At 39.6% G+C, this 17,428-nt stretch overlaps 1 protein-coding gene across 2 annotated transcripts in view; it reads left to right on the top strand.

Annotated features, from left to right (window-relative positions):
* MORC4 (MORC family CW-type zinc finger 4) overlaps positions 1-13,403 on the top strand; it is a gene marked incomplete at its 5' end in the record, with an annotated part of 58,026 nt that extends 44,623 nt beyond the window's left edge. The window contains 3 exon segments of one of the 2 annotated variants that reach the window (XM_027765750.1): positions 9,765-10,437; positions 10,744-11,027; positions 12,556-13,403. In XM_027765750.1, the coding sequence (XP_027621551.1) occupies positions 9,765-10,437; positions 10,744-11,027; positions 12,556-12,709 (1,111 nt within the window). 2 annotated transcript variants of the gene reach the window in all.
* Between the last annotated feature and the right edge of the window lie 4,025 nt (positions 13,404-17,428).

Here is a 17,428-nt window from a genome sequence, read left to right as displayed (position 1 = left end):
TGACGAAACAAATGAAAATTCTGGAGATGAAAGGTACAATAATTGACATAAATTATCTAAAGGGACTCGGCAGCACATTAGATTTAGAAGAATCAGCAAACTTGCAGGCAGAACAGTTATAGATTGTGTCATCTGAAGAACAGAGAGAAAAAAAAAAGAATGAACAGAGCCTCAGAGAAATGTAGAACATAATTAAGTGTGCCAACATATACATAATAGGAGTACAAGGAAGCAAGGAGATAAAAAGAAAAAGTGGTAGAGGGACCAGAAGTTGGCATAATGGCTATGTTGCTGGACTCACATGTAGTTGACTGCAGTTGGAGTCCTGGATCTGATGGCTTAAACTCACACCGGGTGTGTGTGCGTGCATGCCCAAGATCCTGAGAGGAGAATGGAAGAGAAGGGATTGCGGCATGACCATCCCCCCCGGGGGATGATTTCTCATTTTCTGTCTCTCTGTCTTTCTGGTGAGCACATGCACCATATAGCAAAAACCTCTCCCCCCGTCCCCCCAAAAAAAGAAAAAAAGTGGTATAAAAACATTCGAAGAAATAATGGCTGGGACCAGCCCATAGCATGGAGGTTAAGGTGACTGGATTATACACGGACAGTTGCACGGTTCAAGTCCTAGACCTGAAGGCATGAAAATCACACTGGGTTGGGGGAGGGGGGGCGTGCATGCCTAAAATTGAGAAGAATGGAGGAAAAGGGATTACGGTGTGGCTATCTTCCTAGGGGGTGCTTTTTCACCTTGCCACCTCCCCCTCTTTCTCTCTCGTAAGCTCATGTGCCCTATAGCAAAAAAAAATTTTTTTTTGAAAAAGAGTTCTTTAGGGTGAAAACAAGTGATACCAGATAATAACCTGCACTGACTTGAAAAAGCAAAAAACTGCTGGTAAAAATAATTGTATTATTAATTATAAAGAACAATATAGTGGCATATTTCTTCTTCTTTCTGTCCTTGATTCATTTTCAATAATTATTACAGGGACCAACAGATGGCATAATGGTTATGTTGCTGGACTCCCATGTAGTCAAGGGCCATTCTAGTGCTGGACCTGGTGGCTTAAAACTCACACGTGGCACGTGTGTGTGAGTGCCCAAAATCCCAAGTAGAGAATTGAGGAGAAGGAGAAAGGGTTGTAGCATGGCCATACCCCCTGGGAGGGTGATTTCTCACTTTCTATCTATCTCTCTGGTGAGCACATGTGCCCTGTAGCAAAAATCTCTCTCTAAAAAAGAATTATTGCATAAAACTATATATATATATATGTGTGTGTGTGTGTGTCTATAAACATATAAATGTATTTGTATATCATGTTATCATTGGGTTTATATACAAGTGTAAAATATTTTATAATTACACCATAAAAGAAGTTAGATGGGAGCAAAACTGCTTTGGAGTAAGAATAATAACTCAGATCCACAGTCAAAAGTGAAGAAAACTGAAAACATTAAATAAGATTAGTACAAGCTCCATTAAGTATGTACTTACTTGCTTCTCTCAGCTTCCTCTAAAACTATAATATATAAAGTAATAATTATAACAGTCTGTTGTTTAATTTGTAAATGTTACACTATAAAATATCAACATAACATAAAAATAAGATCAGTAAAGAGAGAACAAAGGAACAAAGAAGCCATGACACATAGAGAAATTTAAAAGCTAAATAGCATAGGTAAATCCTACCATATAAATATTACAACGTTAAATATAACTAGATTAAACAATAACCAAAAATAGATATGAGGCCTTCAAAAAGTTCATGGAGGACGTGGTGGTGCCCGCCCTATGGCAAAAACCTATGGAGGCTGGAGGATTGTGGCATCGAGTCCATCTCTCTCTCTTTTTCTCTGTGTCTCTCTGGGCGAGTGCATGATTTGGGGACCAGCAGTTAGCGTAATGGCTATGTCGCTGGATTCCCATGTAGTTGACAGCGGTTCGAGTCCCGGACCTGGCAGCTTAAGCTCACGCCGGGTACGTGTGCTTGCATACCCAAGATCCTGAGAGGAGAATGGAAGAGAAGGGATTGCGGCATGGCTATCCTCCCTGGGGGTGATTTCTCACTTTCTGTCTCTCTGTCTCTCTCTGTCTGTCTGGCGAGCTCACGTGCCCTATGGCAAAAAGTCTCAAAAAAGAAATTTCATGGGAATGCATATTATGAAAAAAGTATACATGGATTTTGAAAATTTTATGCATCAAAATAAATTTGCACTTTAATTCCATTTTTTCAGAACTTTTTGAAGGCCCTTGTGTTACCAGATTGTATTTTCAAAAGCTATCCAAATGTGCTCTGTACAGGAGACATACTTTAGATTCAGAGATCCAAATAGTTAAAAGTAAAAGGACAGAAAAAAATACCATGCTGACAGCAACAGTAAGCTAGAGTGGTTGTACAAATAACAGACAAAAATAAATTTTAAAACAAAAAATGTTACTAGATGTAAAGAAAGGCATTTTATAATGATAAAATTCATCAGGAAGATATAGGTGTAACCATATATGGACCTGACCACGGAGCCCCCTCCCCAAATAAATGAGGCAAAAGCAGATATTGGGTTATCAGAAAAGTCATGATGCATTTTTATATAGAAAAACATAGAAAAATATGTTACGACTTTTCAGATAACCCAGTAATTAAAGAGAGAAATTGACAATTTTACAGTTATAGTTGGAGACTTTAATACACCAATTTCAATAATAGATACAACAACTACGGAGAAGATCAAAAAAAGAAACAGAATACTTGAATTCTATAAGCCAACTACACCTAACATGCACAGAAAACACCCAACAACAGCACAATGCATATCTGTATTTCTTGAGTGCACATGCAGTATTCTCTAGGAGAAACCAGATGTCAGAAAACAAGCCTCAATTAGTTTAAAAAGATTGATATTTTACAAAGGATATTGTCAACCCACAATGAAATTAAAAATCAAAAGAGATGGGAATTTGAGAAATTCACATGATGTGGAAATTAAATGAAACAGTCAAAAATGACATGAGTAATAGAAGACATTCAAAAGAAATTAGAATATATATTGAAAAGATTAAAATGAATGTAATATACCATATGGTCTGGAGTTAAAGAAGTACTCAGAGGGAATATTATATGTTGTGAATACTTACATTAAAATTGAAGAAAGCTATCAGCGTCTACCTTAAGCACCTATTGAAGCAAGAGGACCCAAGTCAGAAGGAAGGGAATGATAAAGATCAGAGAGAACAAAATAGAGAATCGAAAAGCAATAGAGGAAATGAGTAAAACCAAAAGTTGGCTCTTTGGAAAGAGCAACAGAATTAAAAAGACAGGCCCAACTTGTTGCCCCAGCCAGTAGCCTTGAAACTGCAGTGCTGGAAGCCACATGGTTGGCAGTAGATTTAGATTCCTAGCCTGGTTGATCTGAATCATCTTAGTTGAGTGCTTGTATGCCCAAGATCTTGAAAAACTGGAGGGCTGGAGAAAGCTTTTGAGAAAGTTAACTAATCTTGTCCCGTGCATCTCCTTAAATCAGCCCTTAAATCAGCAGTGGTAATACTACCTACCTCAGGGTTATTGGAAGAAGTAGATGAGACAATACATGTTAACTACTTAATAGTAGCCCAGAGTAAGTGTTCAGTAAATGTTTCCTTTGTTTTGGTATGGGAAAGTTTGAATGCCAAACTAAGACATTTGAGCTTTTATGTTGTAAGGAGCAGTGAATAAAGATTTCAAATAAAAAATAGCATAATCAGAGCAAATCTTTAGAAAGATTTAATATAGCAATTGATGATCTGGATGTGAGAGAAGGGGAGATTGGAGACACGGGAAGCCATTCTCCAGGAGAGGTAATAAGAGCTTGAACTTGAGTATTGATAGTGTATGAAAATACTGTATAAAAATATAACAGTAGAATAATGAAAGTTGGTGAGAATTCAGTATATGTTTCAAAATATCTAAAAGGGGGACCAGCAGATGGCATAATGGTTATGTCGGTGGACTCCCACGTAGTTAACTGTGGTTCTAATCCCAGAATCTGGCTTAAAACTCCCATCAGGTGTGTGCGGGCATGCCCAAAATCCTGAGAAGAGAATGGAAAAAAAAAGGATTGAAGTATGGCCATCTTCCCTGGGGGATGATTTATTGCTTTCTGTCTCTCTGGTGAGCACATGTCCCTAAACCAAAAAATCTCTCTTAAAATCTGGTCTGGCAGGTGGTGTGGTGGTTAAGGGCACCGGATTCCCACATGGCCGAACATGGTTCGAGTCCCAGATCCCTGGAGCCTTGCTTTGTCACTTTCTCTCTCTCTGGTCAAATTAAAATTAATTAATTAATTAATTAATTAACTCTCTTAAAAAATAGCTAAAAGAGAGGACTTTGAATGTCCACAACACAAAGTAATGATAAATATTTGAGATGATGGATATATTTACCATCTTGATTTTACCATTACACATTGTATACATGTATTTAAAAATCACACATACCCCACAAATACGTAAATTATTATATAAACTTTTTTAAATTACTGACAATTTGCTACTAGTATAACACAAATAGGAAACATAAGAGAGGGAGCAAGTTTGAAGGTGAAAAAAAAAAGGTTGGTTTTATACATACTAAATTTGAGATACCAAGTGGGACTTCCAGGAAGAAAGGAGTGGCAGGCAGCTGGAAATTCATTACTGGAGGTCAGGACTTGGGATAATATGGGACTTACTGCCCAGAGAATACAGCCAAGTTGTATGAAATTACCAAAGAGAATAGATTAAGGAATAAAGAGAAGGTGATTAAGGACAAAATCCTTAGAGGTGGGAAAATAGAGAGAAGTCAAATAATATTATTTTAATTGTCTTTCATAAGACTTTAATGTTGCTAATTAATATTATGTACCTTTACACTGCCAACTGATTGTTTTACTGTCTTCCTCAAGAACACAGCTAAAAGGATTATCTATAGTGCATGTGTTTAAAGAGGGATACTGTTTTTCTTTTTTTGTGTGTGTTTAGACGTTTTTTGCCTTAGGGCATGTGCAATTGCTAGGGAGAGAGACAGTGAGAGTGAGAGGGAAAGTGAGACCCCCCCCCAGGGAGATGGCCATACCATAATCCCTTCTCCATTCACCTCTCAGATCTTGGGCACACATGCACACAGCCTGATTTTCAAGCTACTGGGTCCAGAACTTGAACCGCAGTCAGTCATGTGGGAGCGCAACGATGTAACCACTATGCCATCTGCTGACCCCAATACTTTTGTTCTTATATAACCCCTAAATCCTTTTGCTTTTCACTTAAGGCTAACACAGCAAGATCTATTAACATAACAGACCAGTTTTATTTCTGAAGAACATGTAGATCATTATGAGAAACTAAGATCTGAGAAGATGTACATATATGTTCTCAGAAATTACAGAGAAATATGTATGGCCTTGAGATACTATGAGGTGGCTAATAACATGCCTAACTCTCAATAAAAATTAGAGGACCAGCCAGTGGCGTGGTGGTTAAGGTGTCTGGATCTCATATGGCCAACTATGTGGTTCAGCCCTAGACCCCATAGCCTGAGAAATGCAGGCACATGTGTTTGTGTGTGCCCAAAATCCTTAAAGGAGAAATATAGGAGAGATTGCAGTATGGCCAACCCCTATGGGGATACTTTCTCTCCTTCCCTCTCTCTTTGCCTCTCAACAACCGGGGCACATCCCCTTTAACAAATGAAATAAGAAAGGAAAAAAACCCTCAAAATTTGATTTTTACCTTGAAATTTCTGATCACTCAGAGAAAGGGAAGAATAGTTATAAGGATAAAAATGGGGTTCCTCAGAATAGAGACCTCAGAAATAAATGCCAAAACATACAGCCAACTGATTTTTGAGAAAGGGTACCAGTTAATCCAGTGTGAAAAAGAAAACCTCTTAACAAATGGTGCTAGAAAAACTGGGTATCTACCTGAAGAAAGATGAACCTGGGCCCCTATCTCTCACCATTAACAAAATCAACTTAAAGTGGATCAAAGATCTAATCCTAAGGCCTCAAACTATAAAATTACTGGTGGAAAACACTGTGGAAACTCTGTGAGACACTGGAGTAGGCAAAGACTTCTTTAATACCTCCAAAGCACAGGCAGTAATCTCAAAAATAGAAAAATGGGATTACATCAGATTAAGAAATTTCTGCACAGCAAAAGAACAGTAATTAGTGTGCCAACCCTCAAAACAGGAGAATATTTTTGTAAACTATGCCTCAGATAAGGGTCTGATAACCAGACTACACAGGGAACTCAAGTGACTTATCCCCTAAAAAAGTAATCAACCCAATTAAAAGATGGGAAAATTAGCTGAATAAACAACTCTCTGAGGAAGACATACAAATGGCCAAAAAGCATATTAAAAAAATGCTGAACATCCTTCATCATAAAGGAGATACAGATCAAAACCACAGTGAGATACCACCTAACCCCAGTCAAAATAAAATAAAAAAAGGTAAGTGCTTGTGAGGCTGTGGTGAAAGGGGAATTCTCTTACACTGTTGGTGGAAATGTAAATTGGTCCAGCCACTGTGGAAAACAATATGAAGGTTCCTCAAAGATCTACAAATATAACTACCATATGATCTAGCAGTTCCATTTCTGGGTATCTACCCAAAGGATAGGAGAATGCTCAGTCAGAAAAGTGCACATTTGTGTTTATTGCAGCATTATTCATAATTGCTAAGATGTGGAATCAACCCACATATCTACGAAGAGATGAATGGATTGAAAAAGTGAGGTACATATGCACTATGGAATACTACTCAGTCATGAAAAAAGAGAACTAAGACCCTGGTACATGACAGAAAGTAGACAAATATGGAAGATTTATTGCTGAGTGAAGTGAGCCAGTCTATGAAAGAGAGACATTGTATTCTCCACTTAATATATACCAACTGTCCACATTATATGATGGAAACTAAAAGGTTAGAGGATACAGAAGCATAGAAAATGGTTATGGATACTGGAGACAGTGTAGAAAGAGATTGGGAGAAAAGGGGAGAGTGTGAGGAGAGGAATCAAGGAGAAAAATTTAGGGGCAAGATATTTATGAGACAGAAATAGATGACTATCTGTTAATGATAATGTGTATAGTATCTTCAACTGGACTGGTATGAAGTGTATTTATATTGGGTAAATTCACTTTAGAAGCTTTAGTGATGTATAGTGATTGAATGTATAAAATGAAGGAGAGACATTGTATGTCTCCACTTAATATATACCAACTCTCTGCACTCTATAGCCAAAACCGAATGACTAGAGGGTATAGAAACATAGAAATTGGTTGTAAGTCCCAGATACAGTATGGGAAGAGAGTAAGTGAAGGAGGAGAGTTTGAGGAAGGACATTAAGGAGAAAAATAGGCAAGACATTTATGGGACACAGAAATGGGTTATTAACTGTTGAAGATACTGTGTATAGTATTCTAAGCTGGATTGGTGAGAAATGTACACATGTTGGAATATTCACTTTGCAAGCTAAGTGACATATGTGATTGAATGTATAAAAAATTGAAATAAAACTATTTTTAAAAATCAAAATAGGACCAAGTTAGTATCATGGCTATGCCACTAAACTCCCATGTAGTCGACTGTGGTTCGAGTCCCAGCTTAAACTCACGCCGGGCACGTGTGTGTGCATGTCCAAGATCCTGAGAGGAGAATGGAGGAGAAGGGATTGCAGCATGGCCATCCCCCCTGGGGGTGATTTCTCACTTTCTGTCTGTCTCTCTCTGTCTGTCTGGTGAGCGCACGCACCCTATAGCAAAAACCTCTCCAAAAAAAGAAAAAAAATCAAAATAAAATAATTTCAAAATGGAGTTTCTGTCCTGTTGCATGATGTAAAATTGCCTATGATTTTTTTTTTTTTTTGGTGCCAGTTGTTCTGTTAGTACCTTCAGCCATTAGTGCAAATAGCGGCCATAAAGGGAAGGTGAGTTAAGGTCATCATCCTGGACTTTCCTGAAGAACTGAGGGAGTGTCTTCTTGTGCCTGAGTGAGAGAACATTTTTGGCACAAAAAGAAAAATTACTTAAATTGGCTGATTGACTTTCTTTGTTTCTGACTAGGGCCCTATGTTTTAATTAACTTTTATGAGTGAATAATGGGCAATAGCCACAACCCAGTTGGTTGGCAAAAGAATTGTATGGTGTTCTGTTGCAATATAAAAAATGCACCTTTGATACTGGAATGTTTTTGTGACACTTTAAAATCAATGAGCTGTCTCTATGCATTTTCTTCTAGGCTTTTCATGACTTTTTTTATTTCATTCTAACATTAGAGGATTGTGTGTGTGTGTGCCTTGTTTGTCTTCTTTTATTTGCATTTAGGAAACTTCTAAATCAAGTTGGTTTCGATCCTTTTTTAGAATTCTTACCAAGGTCAACCTAGTCTTGTTATATCTAAGTGCTGACCTGTTTAACTTTTTTTTTTTTTTTTTTTTTTTTTGGAGAGGTTTTTGCTCTAGGGTGCATACACTCACCAGAGAGACGAGAGACAGAAAGTGAGAAATCACATCCCTGGGGGGGGATGGCCACGCCGCAATCCCTTCTCCTCCATTCTCCTCTTGGGATCCTGGGCACACACGCACATGCGCCTGGCGTGAGTTTAAGTCACTGGGTCCGGGACTTGAACCGCGGTCAACTACATGGCAGTCCAGCGACATAGCCATTACACTAACTGCTGGTCCCTGAACTGTTTAACTTTTCAATTTCACCTCTACCTTAACGTTATTTGCTAATTCAGTCAATTGCATAAACAAAAGCATTGAGGCTTGAGGGGTAAGGTTGTATCCCTAACCTGAAATAATCTGTGATTAACATCTAGAATCAGTTTTAATATGGGAGATTTGAGGAGGGGCTTTATAGGATAAGAATATACTTAGCTTGGGGCTGGCTCTTTGGTGCAATAGTAAGGAGCTGCTCAAGGAAGGCTGGATCCCACATGGCAACTGTGATTTGAATCCCTAGCCTGGAGTGCATGAAATGTACAAGTGCCTGGGATCCATTGGGCTGGAAGACTGGTGGTGGATGGGGAACATGATGTAACCCAGTGTGACCCTCTCTCTCTGTCTTTCATGTGTGTGCATGTGCTCTATTATGAATAAGGAAAAATATTTTAAAATGCATAGAACAATATCAAATTATTTTAAAAGGAGGGGCAGATGGTGGTGCCATGGTAATACAACTGAGCCACATACAAAAGGTCCAGGGTTGGGAACCAACAGTTAGCGTAATGGCTATGTCGCTGGACTCCCACGTCGTCGACCGCAGTTTGCGTCCCAGACCTGGTGGCTTAAAACTCATACCGGGCGTGTGTGCATGCGTGCCCAAGATCCCGAGAAGAGAATGGAGGAGAAGGGATTGCGGCGTGACCATCCCCCCTGGGGGGGTGACTTCTTGCTTTCTGTCTCTCTGTCTCTCTGTCTGGCGAGCGCATGCGCCCTATAGCGAAAATCTCTCCGGAAAAAAAAAAAAAAGGTCCAGGATTCATGTCCTGGGACTGCCCTGAGCACACTAGGCTTGTATGTTCCCATTATCCTGAATGGCTGAGACTAGGCATGGAGTGCAGCATGAAGTCTCTCTTTGTCTCTGCCCCATCCCTTTCTCTATTTCTCTATCTCTCTCATGGAAGAAATAACTTTTTTAATTATCATTTTAAAGGCACATGCAAAACCATTTTGTTGAAAAAATGTGTATGTATGTATATATATGCACACTTGTGATACCTTACAATTTAATTTCCTCTTCTTACAGTAAGTGCAGATGGAATCTAGGTGAGGAACCTGTGGAGAAACGAAGAAAGCTCCAGAATGAGATAGCAACACCTCCTCTAGATTATCCCATACCTGGCCCTTACAAGAGGGTAGAAGCACCTGCTGCCTACCCAGAAGGAAAAAACAGCCATGAAAAGTCCAGTTCTGAGAGAAGTACACCACCATACCTTTTACCAGAATACCCAGAAGCAAGCAAGAATACAACTCAGAATAGGGAGGTTTCAGCTCTATGTTTAGGAGCTCAAGACCAGCACCAAAGGACCCTGCTTCCTGAAGAATTAGAAGATCAGATGCCAAGATTGGTAGCAGAAGAATCAAACAGAGGTAGCACACGTATAAACAAAGAAGAAGTAAACAAGGGACCTTTTGTAGCTGTTGTTGGTGTTGCAAAAGGTGTTAAAGATTCGGGAGCTCCCATTCAGCTGATCCCTTTTAACAAAGAGGAGCTTGTTGAGAGAAGAAAAGCAACTGAATCCTGGAACCCAATGCCTGCACTCCCTACTGTAGCCATTCCAGACAAAGGAAGAGGCTGTGAGGAGGGCAGAGGTCGTAATACACCAAAGATGAAGAACCAGAGAGAGCTGGAGGAACTGAAGAGAACCACAGAAAAATTGGAACGTGTTGTGGCTGAAAGGAATTTGTTCCAGCAAAAGGTTAGGACAACACCTTAGCACTAGGATTAAGAGATCATTATAACCAAGGGACTGGGGCATTTTTGATTGGATAATTTCATGTACTAAGGCCATTGAACAAAATTACGTCATTTGATAATTCTATGGTATGCTTCAGATTGAGTGAACTCTAATGGGCCTTTCCCATATTTGGGGGTTAAAAAGGTCCAAAAGGAAAAGAATATCTACAATGGAATCACAGGATAAATATATTAGGGACAATTTTGGGCATTCTTTAGTTTTTAGCAATATGTGGGGATCATTGAACTTCTATTTCTTGGGTTGCAGGTGGAGGAGCTGGAACAGGAGAGGAATCACTGGCATTCTGAATTCAAGAAAGTCCAACATGAATTGGTAACCTATAGTACTCAGGAGACAGAAGGCTTGTATTGGAGCAAGAAACACATGGGTTATCGCCAAGCTGAATTCCAGATTCTGAAAGCTGAACTGGAAAGAACTAAAGAGGAAAAGAAAGAATTGAAAAAGAAACTGAAGGAGACAGAGACACACCTGGAAGTGCTACAGAAGGCCCAGGTCTCCTACCGGACCCCAGAGGGAGATGACCTAGAAAGGTTAATTACTAGGGTTTAGTTATTAGCTTCTGAGTGCTAATGGGTAGCATCCCTTAGGATGCCCAGTTTACTGGTCATAGATGAGAGAGGAAGCCTTAATTCATAGGCCACCAAGGATTCCAGTTCTGAGAGAAGTACACCACCATACCTTTTACCAGAATACCCAGAAGCAAGCAAGAATACAACTCAGAATAGGGAGGTTTCAGCTCTATGTTTAGGAGCTCAAGACCAGCACCAAAGGACCCTGCTTCCTGAAGAATTAGAAGATCAGATGCCAAGATTGGTAGCAGAAGAATCAAACAGAGGTAGCACACGTATAAACAAAGAAGAAGTAAACAAGGGACCTTTTGTAGCTGTTGTTGGTGTTGCAAAAGGTGTTAAAGATTCGGGAGCTCCCATTCAGCTGATCCCTTTTAACAAAGAGGAGCTTGTTGAGAGAAGAAAAGCAACTGAATCCTGGAACCCAATGCCTGCACTCCCTACTGTAGCCATTCCAGACAAAGGAAGAGGCTGTGAGGAGGGCAGAGGTCGTAATACACCAAAGATGAAGAACCAGAGAGAGCTGGAGGAACTGAAGAGAACCACAGAAAAATTGGAACGTGTTGTGGCTGAAAGGAATTTGTTCCAGCAAAAGGTTAGGACAACACCTTAGCACTAGGATTAAGAGATCATTATAACCAAGGGACTGGGGCATTTTTGATTGGATAATTTCATGTACTAAGGCCATTGAACAAAATTACGTCATTTGATAATTCTATGGTATGCTTCAGATTGAGTGAACTCTAATGGGCCTTTCCCATATTTGGGGGTTAAAAAGGTCCAAAAGGAAAAGAATATCTACAATGGAATCACAGGATAAATATATTAGGGACAATTTTGGGCATTCTTTAGTTTTTAGCAATATGTGGGGATCATTGAACTTCTATTTCTTGGGTTGCAGGTGGAGGAGCTGGAACAGGAGAGGAATCACTGGCATTCTGAATTCAAGAAAGTCCAACATGAATTGGTAACCTATAGTACTCAGGAGACAGAAGGCTTGTATTGGAGCAAGAAACACATGGGTTATCGCCAAGCTGAATTCCAGATTCTGAAAGCTGAACTGGAAAGAACTAAAGAGGAAAAGAAAGAATTGAAAAAGAAACTGAAGGAGACAGAGACACACCTGGAAGTGCTACAGAAGGCCCAGGTCTCCTACCGGACCCCAGAGGGAGATGACCTAGAAAGGTTAATTACTAGGGTTTAGTTATTAGCTTCTGAGTGCTAATGGGTAGCATCCCTTAGGATGCCCAGTTTACTGGTCATAGATGAGAGAGGAAGCCTTAATTCATAGGCCACCAAGGATTGAGTAATTACTTAGAAGCTGCAGCCAATCTCCCTGCACTTGGTGGCATTGTGCTTTCTTCTTTCTTTCCAGCTAATGGAAACATAATTGTTGAGAAATGTAGGCCCGTTTTTAAGGGGCTTCATTTTATTCTGTTGGCTAATGACTTTATGTCATCTCTTCTGCCCCTTCACTCCATCATTACAGGGTTTTGGCAAAACTTACGCGGCTGCGTATCCACGTCAGCTATCTCCTTACTTCTGTTCTCCCTCACTTGGAGCTTCGTGAGATCGGGTATGACTCAGAACAAGTGGATGGGATCCTGTACACGGTGCTGGAGGCAAATCACATACTGGATTGAGCACCAGACTATATATACTCTTCTCTCTATCCTTTTCTTCACTTTTGAGACTATATTCTCTATATATTCTTTTATTCTCTTTATTCTTCTCTTTTCACTCTGTCACATCTCTCTCTCTCTTACATCATGCCTTATATAGAAAATCTTCGAGTAAATCCTGGCTTTCAGTTTCCTGCTTATTCGGTTTTGGTGTACATGAAGAGGCCAATTAAATAGACTTTTAAGAGTCCAGGAACAGAAAGCTATAGTCACTAAGCTACATTACCTGAAAGCTTTAATTTTCATGACTTGGCCTATTTCATATTTTCTGTGAAATTGTATTCATTTAGGTTAAATCAGTCATCAAATAACTGTATCAATGTACCAAGTGTTTTGGGATAAATTAAGAAGCATAACTCATGGTTTCAACCTTCGAAGATTGAACCATCTAGTTGGAAACATAAGACATACAACCAAGTTAACTAACCATACAGTAAGTGCATGATATGTTAAAATGAGTGATACAAACAGGATATAGAAGACCCGGGGGAGAAAGTTAAAGAAAACGGGACCTAAACTAAGATTTAAAGAAAGAGCATGACCACACTTTAACGATGATTGTTCTTTATGTGGTAGCCCTATGATTGATATTTTTTCTTCTTCCTATCTTTCTGCCTGTTTCAAATTGTCTATAATAAACTTGTTTTTCTTCTTATATTGGAGGAAAATAAATTATTCTTAAAAGAAGCAAATAGGCTTGGATTTGGATATCAAATGAGAGACTGTATGAAAATATAGGGTAATGTTATATTTATAATTTCTGTTCAATTTAACATTACCTCTGGAAGAACAGCATAAATAAAGGTACAGGAAAACCTAGAATGTGAAAAATGTGTTTGGTAAGCATGATGGGTTAATGTTAAGGGAACTAAGTTTAAATCAGGACCCACCTACCCACCCACCTGGTGTGGTAGTTGAATTTTAATAAGGGATTTTTGAAAAACAAGTCTTCAAGGCTCCAAGTTTCAAAATAGCTATTACCAAGTTGTAGAATTTGAGGTAGTGGGAAAAGTATTTAGAAACAGGGAAATCTATCTGATGTCCCTCAGAAAACACCTAACTTACTCTTCAGTCTAATGCAGAGTGAGAGGCAGACTTTACAGTAGCAGATATGGTAAAACTTATAAAAAGATATTTTTATTTATTCATTGCTTTATTATATTTATATAGCATATACATTCCAAAGAATTAAGCTACCCTTTAAAAGATATTGAACAACAGACACATAAAAACAAACCTGCAGTGAAAAGTGGAAAGTAGAGGAGAAATGATTAAAAGGAAGATGGGGATCAAGCAATGGTAAAACGACTCACTAGTTTAAAAGAAATGTTTGGATATTCATTGATTATCCTCTGCCTTAGAAGACTTTTCCAAACTTAATTTACTTTTTTTAGAGGTTTTTGCTATAGGGCACGTGCGCTTGCCAGACAGAGAGACAGGAAGCAAGAAATCACCCCCTGGGGGCATGGCCACACCACAGTCCCTTCTCCATTCTCCTCTCGGGATCTTGGGCACATACGCGCACACACCCGGCGTGAGTTTAAGCCACCAGGTCTGGGACTCGAACCACAGTCGACTACATGGGAATCCAGCAACATAGCCATTATGCTAACTGCTGGTCCCTTAATTTACTTTCCTTGAAAGGAGGCTAATAATAGATATTCCAGTGAGACAGCAGGTCATAAGGGGAGGCCTGAGCCATGTTTCACCATTAGAATGAGCACTTAAAGGTATCCCTTGACCCCCTTCTCCAGCTCACTTCAGCTCTACCTTAGCACATGATTAATTTTCATGTTAGGCATTTAAGATTATGATAGTCAAAGCCTCTATTATCTAAATATAAATATTACTGAGGGAAGGGGAATACATTTAGCCCTTCTCAGTGATGTGTATTTATCAGATGGGGGCTGCTGGGGGTGGGACATTGCTCAGATATGGCTAATATGGTCAGGAGTGTGGTGAAGGAAAAAAATACAGATAATTTAAAGTTCAGCCTGTGTGTTTGTTGGGTGAGCATGGTGGGGGCAAGGAGGAGCTGTAGAGCAGGAAGGGCTTTAAAAAGAAAAAGGTGAAAAGTTAATGTATCTTTACCAATGCTTACTCTCAACCCTGGTCCACGTTCCTGACCCCTTCCCATGAACTGCTTTTTCCTACAGTAGTTACCTGTGTGAGTCCTCCCAGAGCTTCCTCTTTTTTATCCATTTACTTAGAAGTCTTACCAGCATGAGTTTCTTTTTAACTAATATCTAATGTCTCTTGGAGAGATTGAAAAGTATCTCTTAGCCTTACAGAGTTTGTGATCTACTTTGGATACCAAGATACTGAGAAGAATAAAAGTGGATCCCTCCTCCTGGCTTTCCTGTTAGATTCATATAATCATAATTCTCTTCTGAAATGTCTTTCACAGTTGCCCTTTAACTTCCCATTTCTATGATTAATGTTTAGGTCTTTAGTACCTCATGCCTTGATAATTAAATAGATTCTTAATTGGCTTCCCTTGCCTCTTATTCTTACGCATCAATCCTCCCTACTCATTGTCACTAAATTGCTTTTAACTTCATTATTAGGTCATGCCTCTGCTAAAATAATGCTAGTGTTTCCAGTTGCCCCCAAATACAATACAAATGCCTTAGCATGGTGCTGAAAGCCCTTTGTAATGTCTTCCACCACCCTTTCTAGACTTATCTTGGCAATGTTCCAAACACAAACTGCATTCTATCCAGACAACTATTTTTCAGTTCCTGAACATGACTTAAATTTCTTCTTCGCCTTTGCTATTCCATTCCCTTTACCTGGAATGTTCTCCCTCATCATCTTTCCTTTGGCTCAAATGCCAGTTTTTGTTTGTTTCTGAAAATTCCTCTGATTAACCCAGCTAGACATGACATTTCTCTTTGAACATTTAAGTTTGTGTGGTTTTTTTTTCTTTTTTTGAGAGGTTTTTGCTACAGGGCGCATGCACTTAGCAGACATACAGAGAGAGACAGACAGAAAGCGAGAAATCACCCCCCACCCAGGGGGATGGCCATGAAATTCCTTCTCCTCCATTTTCCTCTTGAGATCTTGGGCACACATGCACACGTGCCCAGTGTGAATTTAAGCCGCCGGGTCTGGGACTTGAACCACGGTTGACTGCATGAGAGTCCAGCAACATAGCCATTACGCTACCTGCTGGTCCCTGAACATTTAAGTTTTATGTCAATTCTAAGGCTTTTATCACAAACTCCTTTGTCCCATCTTCCCTATTAGAAAACTCCACATTCAAATATTCAACTGCCTACTTGACATTTACACTGACACATCTCACAGGCATTTCAAATAAAATATGTTAAAAATAAACAGTGACATACCCCAGGACTACCTTGCCCCCAGTTTTCCTTGTCTTAGAAAATGGTCCCTCCACCCACTCAGTTGCTTAAGCTAGAAACCTGGAAATCATTCTTAATTTTCCTCTTCCCCCACATCCAGTCTGTCAACAAATCTATCAGCTCTGTCTCCAAAATGTATCTTGAGTTATTGCAACTCCTAACTGGAGTCCTTTCTTCCACTTTCATTACCACACGGATCTTATCACTACAGACAGAGTGAATTTTTTAAAGTACAATTTAAGTCATATGACTCCCCTGCTTAAAGCCTTTAAATTACCTCCTATTACACTTAGAATAAAATCCAAATCCCAGGCCAGCAGATAGTTTAGAGGTTAAGGTGGCTGGATCCTGTATGGCTGACTGTGGTTCAAGTACCAAATCCGGCTGCTTGGAAAACACGCCAAGAGGACCAGCAGACGGTGTAATGGTTACGTTGTTGGACTCCTGTGTCGTCGACCATGGTTCAAGTGCTGGACCCGACAGCTCAAAACTCATGCAGGCACGTGCACATGAGTGTCCAAAATTCCAGGAGGAGAACAGAGAAGGGATTGCCATGTGGCCATCACCCCGGGGAGTGATTTCTCACTTTTCTGTCTCTCTGGTGAGCACATGTGCCATGTAGCAAAAAATTCTCTTAAAACAAACAAACAAACAAAAAAACCCACCAGGCATGTGTGCATGTGTGCCCAAAATCTCAAGAGAAGGAATTACTGTGTGGAAATCTGGTAGTGGTAGGGGAGCAGTCTCCATTCTCTTTTTCACTCTCTTCTCTCTGTCTCCAGTGTGTACACACATCCTATAGCAAACATTTTTAACAATCCAAACTCCTTACAATGTCCTCTAAGACCCCTGCCTACTATTACTTTGTCTTCTGTGACTCTTCATCATATACCAGTTTTCCTTTGGCCCATTATGATCTTCCTACTGAAACATGTCAAGCTTCTACCTCAAAGTCCTTACTCATTGCTCTCTCTCCTGCACCATATGAAGGGCCTCACAAAGTTCTTGGAAAAATTGAAGGAAAGAACTTGTTTATTGTGGTGCAGGAAAAATTTTAAATCTATGCAAAGTTTGTTCATATTACAAAATTCCTATTTACTTTTTGAAGGCTCCCTCCCTCTCTGTACTTTACCCATTACTGCCTTCCTCTCCTGGAATGCTCATATCACCAGTGTTGGCATGGCTGGCTAGCCCTTATCCTTCAGATTTTGGTCTAAGTGCCACTTTGTCAGACAGGCCTTTCCTGGCAACCTTTTCTCTTTACCCTTTTATCTGTCACTGTTTCCTGTTTTGTTCAAGTCATAGGACTTCT

This window comes from Tupaia chinensis, unplaced genomic scaffold (genome assembly GCF_000334495.1).
Source record: "Tupaia chinensis unplaced genomic scaffold, TupChi_1.0 Scaffold139696_1, whole genome shotgun sequence".
Taxonomy (NCBI): Eukaryota; Metazoa; Chordata; class Mammalia; order Scandentia; family Tupaiidae; genus Tupaia; species Tupaia belangeri.
The sequence above is the reverse complement of the archived record's forward strand: the minus strand, read 5'-3'. Positions and strand labels throughout refer to the sequence as shown.